At 21.7% G+C, this 7023-nt stretch overlaps 2 protein-coding genes across 5 annotated transcripts; one reads left to right on the top strand and one right to left on the bottom strand.

The window, feature by feature from the left end:
* Positions 1-1704: 1704 nt before the first annotated feature.
* On the top strand, positions 1705-4813 carry LOC552611 (protein ABHD4). Of its 4 annotated transcripts, none has more exons than XM_026441000.1 (8): positions 1705-1891; positions 2143-2336; positions 2736-2812; positions 2996-3202; positions 3570-3893; positions 4012-4129; positions 4259-4445; positions 4575-4813. In XM_026441000.1, the coding sequence occupies exons 3-8, from the start codon at positions 2779-2781 to the stop codon at positions 4794-4796; spliced, it is 1092 nt and encodes a 363-aa protein (XP_026296785.1). In that variant the 5' UTR covers positions 1705-1891; positions 2143-2336; positions 2736-2778; the 3' UTR covers positions 4797-4813. The 4 variants fall into 4 exon arrangements, with proteins under 4 accessions (XP_026296785.1, XP_016767815.1, XP_006570249.1 ...); XM_016912326.2 differs by having other exon boundaries at positions 1706-1891; positions 2248-2340; XM_006570186.3 differs by having other exon boundaries at positions 1706-1891; positions 2143-2340.
* On the bottom strand, positions 3755-6903 carry LOC113218803. Its single transcript, XM_026441001.1, has 4 exons — positions 6715-6903; positions 6068-6614; positions 5562-5889; positions 3755-3924 (listed from the first exon to the last, which is right to left on the bottom strand). Exons 1-4 carry the CDS (start codon positions 6855-6857, stop codon positions 3902-3904), a joined length of 1041 nt encoding a protein of 346 aa, XP_026296786.1. The 5' UTR covers positions 6858-6903; the 3' UTR covers positions 3755-3901.
* Positions 6904-7023: the final 120 nt, after the last annotated feature.

Raw genomic sequence — 7023 nt, 5'->3', positions numbered from 1 at the left:
TAACAAGTATAAAGTTGTATTTCTTATGAAATAATTTGTTCGGCATTAAAAAATTCAATGCAGAATACAATTTTATATGAAATCCTGTTCCTTGACTGGCAAATAGAAAAGTAGTGCCAGCAGACGACGCCCGAATTATCTTGTATTCTTGCGCCACGCATGCTATGCATTACATTGAATATACATAAATATAGGCATACTTCTTACCTTACATCTTACCTTTGAATATGCCATTTGAAATATGAATATATGTTATTTTTTTTATATCTTCTTTGACAGATTTTTTATTTTTGACAAAATAAAAAGAAATATTATTTTTATTAAGAAATTAAAGAAAAATTTTAATAACCAAATTTTTTCAAATATTTTCACGTAAATAAAGAATTTTAGTGTTTCTTTAAATAATTATATTTCATATACTTGATCGCTAATATAAAAAAAATAAATTGAAAAAAATATTTATAATAGCGAAATTAAAATTGCAGAATTTTTCTCATATTCTATTATTTGTTTTTCTCATTATATAATATTCTCAATAAAATATTATTGTTTTTATTATTTATTATTATTATTTTGGTAAACTTTTTTTATTACATTTTAATAAATATATATAGTGATATAAATATATATATAATGCAAGTATAAAACTGTAAGGACAATTCATCAACTATCGTACAACTTTAAATTCCCGAAACAATTGGACCAAATAATGAGAATCATGCACGAGTGCAATGAGGATGTGCTGATTGGGATGAATAGCTCATATTGTCGGGAGAGCCAAAAGCACCCAGAGCTTGTGTATAGAGTCTCTGATCATTATAAAATGTCTTCTTCATTGTATTATACTTATACTTTGTTGCATGTTACAAAGATAGAGATTCATTTATTTCATTATATTATAAATACATTAATCATAAGAATAATTTGCTTACTTAAAAGTTCAAAATATTTTCAACTATTAATTAAAAACAAAAACAAAAAATAAAATTCTAATTCTAAAATTAGTTAATTTTACAATTATTTTTAATCGTATAATCGATGTGCTCTTATAACTATACAAAAATCTCTAATTTAATATCTTGATCGATAACTATACGCGACAGATTCTTTTTTATCTTTATTGTTTTTCACATAACATCGATATCTCGGATATATATATATATATATATATATATATATATATATATGTATATTATAAAAAACTTTATTCTTTATAAATTTCAAATTAATTCATGCATCAGAATAAAAATATAATATATTATATTATTTAATAATATATTATTTATTTATTATTATATTATTTAAATATATTATATTAGATTTTTTAAAAATATAATATTGGTCATTATATTATCATGAATTTTATTAATTTATAAGATTTACAAGTTAATAATTTCAATTATATTAAAAAATACGAAGTTAGTTAAAACAGAAACAGTTACTGCACTTTTTTAAAAAAATTTACAATATATATATACCTATACTTTATGAATATTGGTTATCACGATGATTTTAGGTTATGTTACTTTCATTAGATATAATACTTTGTTATCATAATAATCTTATTTCAAAAAAATAATATGTTAATACATTGCAATCAATATGTATTTAAAAAAAAAAATACATATAACAGTAAACAATGAAGTATGTATTTTGTATTTCACAAAAGAAAAACTCCACAAATCTTCCAAAACATATGTACATCAGCTGATTCTCCCACTCTTCCATTTTTCAACAGACAGTGTATACTGGAATTCTCACCGACTAGATAATAGAATTGGTTACGTCGTCGTACTCATTTTCCATATTGTCAACAAAGAAATCGTCGTATACGAACAACTACAGCATCGTAAAAGCTAATGGCAGATTATGAAATTGTCAAATCGAAAAGGTATGTATTAAAGAATTTTAAATATAATTTTTTTGTAACTGTCATTCGTAATTTTTTTTTTTTAATTTATGGCTTTCATTTTTCGGCGATTTTATAGTTTATCATAATTTTCTATACATCAATTTTCTATAAATACATCATTTTAATTGTATCAATTTTCGCATTCGAAATTTAAATTAAAAACTTTTAATTTACAACGTTCTTATATTGCCACAGAAATTGTCATTATAATTAATAGATTTATATTATAGATACCATACATGTAGAAGTATTTTGAAACGCTACATATATATATAAAAGAAAAATGATTATGGAAGTCAAAGAGTTAACTATGTCATGTTGGATTGCTTTTCAAGGTCACGTGCCAAACATTTTTAGCACGAAGAATCATAACCAAAGAAATATGTATAGTTAATTCCATTTCGAGTTTATTTTACACAAATACGTAGGTAATTTCTTTTTTAATCTACGCATTAAAGTCTTCAAAATTGATTTTACATATGTATATATTATGTTTATCATGCTTATCACTTGTCAGATTATTATATGTATAATGTTTAATAATTTTTCAAGTTCAGTATTTTAAATCATAACATGACATTTGTAAAACTACATTATAACAGTATCGAAAAATATAATAATATAGATAATCAATGATCTACAACACAAATTTATTAAAAAATTATTATTACACATATCATTAGTTTTTATTAATCCTAATTATTAATTATGTAAAAATACTGTTACATAAATGTGATTTTATAAATATTTGTAAATATACAATTTATGAAAAATTGAATATATTTCGTTTATTTATACAATTTTGAATTTTTTTATTTGTTAGCTGGTTTTGGGAATGGTTTAGCTGGTCTGGCTCATCTTCAACTATGTTACGTGCTGCGGAGAAAAAAATTCTTTCTTGTAAGTTTTTTTGTTAAATAAATTTTTTGAATAAATTAAGAATAAATTAGAGATATTTGGAAACATATTTAAAGACATTTGAAATAAAATAATCTTTTGTAGTAAATTATAATTTTAATGATATTTTATTTGATTTGCAAAATTATTAATTATATGATTTAAGCATTATTGTATTTGATATAGGTTTGAGAACAGCATATAGAGGATGGTATGTGGATATAGGACCAGTTGTAGGAACATCAGATAAGATATGGACCATTTCTTTGAATGAAGAATCAACAAAAACACCAATTGTCTTATTACATGGTTTAGGTGCAGGTGTGGCATTGTGGTGTTTAAATCTTGATGCATTGGCTTCTCAAAGGCCAGTATATGCTATTGATATATTAGGTAAAAATAAAATAATTATAATTTCATTTATAATTTTATAATACATAAAATATAAATTTATTCAATAATATTTAAAATAAAAAGCCATATATACTAAAAATATATTTTGTTTTTAAATATAGTTATTATATATGATTCATGAATGATTCATAGATAAAATTGAATTTTGGAATTACATATAATTTATGAAATACAGTACAAAGTAATTTTTTCATATTTTTCAAATATTTCTTATTATTAATTGTTATTATTATTTGTTTTATGATATTTTTATATTATTTTTTAAACAATAATATATTTTGATTATCATTATACTTATTTGTTGTTTATTTTGCTTCTCTGAAATATATATTAATTTTTTATTCAGGTTTCGGTAGAAGTAGTCGTCCTGTTTTTAGTAACGAAGCTCAAGAAGCTGAGAGTCAATTAGTTCGCTCTATTGAGGAATGGAGAAGAGAAATGCAGTTAGAAAAATTTGTACTGTTAGGTCATTCAATGGGTGGTTTTCTTGCAGCATCATATAGCATGCAATATCCCGAAAGAATTAAACACCTGATTCTTGCCGATCCATGGGGTTTTCCGGAAAGACCTGTAGATCGAATTTCCAGAGTTCCTATGTGGGTAAAAGTTATAGCATATGTAATCGAACCATTAAACCCACTTTGGCCAGTCAGAGTAGCTGGTCCATTTGGTTAGTTCCTATTTTAGCATATTTTCATGTGCTAAAAATAAAAGTCTTATATACCATTAATTTGTAAAATATATAAAAAATTTAAATACTGTTTTATAACATAATATTATTTTTTTAGGACAGTGGTTAATTGAAAAAACAAGACCAGATATAGTAAAAAAATTTGCACCTATATTAAAAGATGATACTGCTGTGATTTCACAATATTTACATCAATGTAATGCTCAAACACCATCGTAAGTTTTTAAAATTTTTAAACATAAAAATTGTTGAATTTTAAAATTTTAAATTCAATTAAAAAATATTTCATTTGAATTTCTAAATATAAAAGGCAAAAATTAATTTTTTATATATTTAATAAAAAGTGGTGAGAGTGCATTTCATGCAATGATGCAACATTTTGGCTGGGCCAAAAATCCTATTGTTAAAAGAATGGATAAATTAAATCCAGAAATTCCAATAACTTTATTATATGGTAGTCGATCTTGGGTTGATAATTCATCTTGGGAAACACTTAAGCAAGCTAGAGCATCATCTTATATTAATGTTCAGGTAAACATAAAATATAAAAATAAAAAAAAAATAAAAATAAAGAAATCGTATAATCGTATAAAATTATGAATTTCTTCTTAAAATAATTTTAATAATTATGTATTATATATTTTTAAATTTTAATTATAGGCTATAACAGGCGCAGGGCATCATGTTTATGCTGATAAAAGTGAAATTTTCAATAAATATGTATTAGAAGCATGTAATCTAAGTGATTCCATATCCCATTTAACAGCATCAGATATTCGATCAAACTCTAAGTCTATAAATGAACAACAAATTTCATTAATTTTAACAAACGAGGAAGTTGATTCTAAAACCGCGAAAGGACAGGAATTGAACACGCCATAAGCACGATCTAGTTAAAATTTATTTAAAATTTAAAAAATATAAAATTTGATGATCGTACTGTTTTGACTTTAATTGCAGTCAAATGATTGCATGAATTGTGTGATTTAGATTAGATATATGTATTGCAACGTACCAAACAATAATTACATGTTGATTAATGTTATTTAATTATTTTCTAATTTATGTTACACTTTATGTTAATGCTGTAATTTATAATTTCTTGAATTGTTTCAAGAATAATGGAGCTCAATTCTTAGTTTAAGCTCATTGATTTATCATTTATATTTCTAAACAGTAGTTGAATATTAAAATATCTAACTTTTTTTATAAATTTTAATTTCTTCGTAAGATTGTATATTTTAATAAAATATAAATATATTTTAATAAAAATTCAAAAGAGTAATAGTACTAATTATAGAAATATTTAAATATTTGTGCTTGATTAAAAGCATAATGTGTAATATTAAAATCAAATTCAATCAATGGGATCAATAATTTTCACGAATATTCACATATGTATATACATATATATATATACATATATATATATATATATATATATATATATATATATATAAAAATCATATTATAAATTTAATACAAAAGATCAAACTGTATATTATGTACAAATATATATATGACTAAATTAAATGTAAGATATAATAACAAATGAAGAAATAAATATTGTTGATATTAATTTTTTGTTTTTATGTTAAAAAATTTATTCTATCCTAAATGTTTTGAATATTATTATTTATTTATTACCGTTTTTTTTAAATTCATCATAAATAGAATCATTTTCATCAAAATCATAATCATTTTCAGCAAAATCATCATAATTATCTTCAATGTTATTATTAACATCTTGTTCTTCAAAATTGTAAATAAAATCATTTAATTTACAATATTTTCTCTTATTTTTTTTTCTTTGCTCTTTTCGTCTTTCATTTAAAAATTTATCAAATTCTTTTCGATGATCATTATCAATTAAAAAATTCGAACTATTTTTTACATCAGACTGAGAAAGTGGATTTGAATGTGAATTTATATTTATTGTTTGTTTTTTTAATGATTTATTTAATGAATTTTTAATCTAGAAAAAAAATATTTTTAAATATATTATTATTTTTATTTCACTATTTTCAACTATTTCATATATTTTTTTTTTACATATATATATTTCTTTGCTTCCATATATATATATATATATAATATATATATGAAATAATTGAAAATAGTGAAACAAAATATATATATATTTTATATTATACCTTTGACATGATTCGAAAGTGATCTAATCCAAATACATCATGTTTCATTATAGGTATAATTATACTGAATTTGTCTTCTTCATTATTATGTACATCGTCAGAAGCAGTAATAGTATGATGTATAGCATCTGGATATGGACTTTGTATATAATTTTCCTCAAGCTGTATGATTTTCAATTTTTCTTCTATTTTTTTTACAATATTTTTACATTTAACAAATTGAATAGGAGGTACAATGCCCACTACACGAAGTTGAGATAATTTATGTCTTAATTGAAAAGCACATTTTTGTAATAGTTCTTCAGTGTCCAATTTTTCATTATTGTCTATCCAATAAACATTAATAAGTTTAAAGTTTGGAGTTATTTTTACATGTGAAATTTCTATATTTCTATTTAAAATTTCAGGTTCCACTTCTCCAGTTGATATCATATCTGTAATATGTTCCATAAAAACTTTATTCAGAACATTCATTCTTCGTTGTGTATGCACAGAAATTTTATTTTCTGCTACATAAGTAGTAGGATTTATATTTTCTATTGAATACCTATTTAATTAAAGAAATATTATTTAATTAAAAAATTATATTTAAAATTCTAAAACATGAAAAAGTAATATATAAAATTTATGAAATTTAAAATGTATACCTTTTTAATTTATTTTTTAAAAATTTGTTTATAAACTTGCTTTGCTTCCATGTATTATATTTTATGGAATCATTGAAAATATATCTAAATATTTGTTTTACACCAAATATTTGTGTATTTTGTATTTTAATAAAAAAATACATATTTTTACTTATTTCTTTTAATATAATATTTTATTAAAAAGGTTTATTATTACTAGTATATTATTTAAATATTACAAGAAATCTTTATAATGATCATTCATGTAAATTATTTTAGGTTATATTTACTTCATTAGTATATTTAAAAACTATAATTTTAACTTAATAT

The sequence above is a fragment of the Apis mellifera genome, linkage group LG5 (genome assembly GCF_003254395.2).
Source record: "Apis mellifera strain DH4 linkage group LG5, Amel_HAv3.1, whole genome shotgun sequence".
NCBI lineage: Eukaryota > Metazoa > Arthropoda > Insecta > Hymenoptera > Apidae > Apis > Apis mellifera.
Note: the sequence above shows the minus strand (reverse complement) of the source record. Positions and strands in the feature narration are given on the sequence as shown.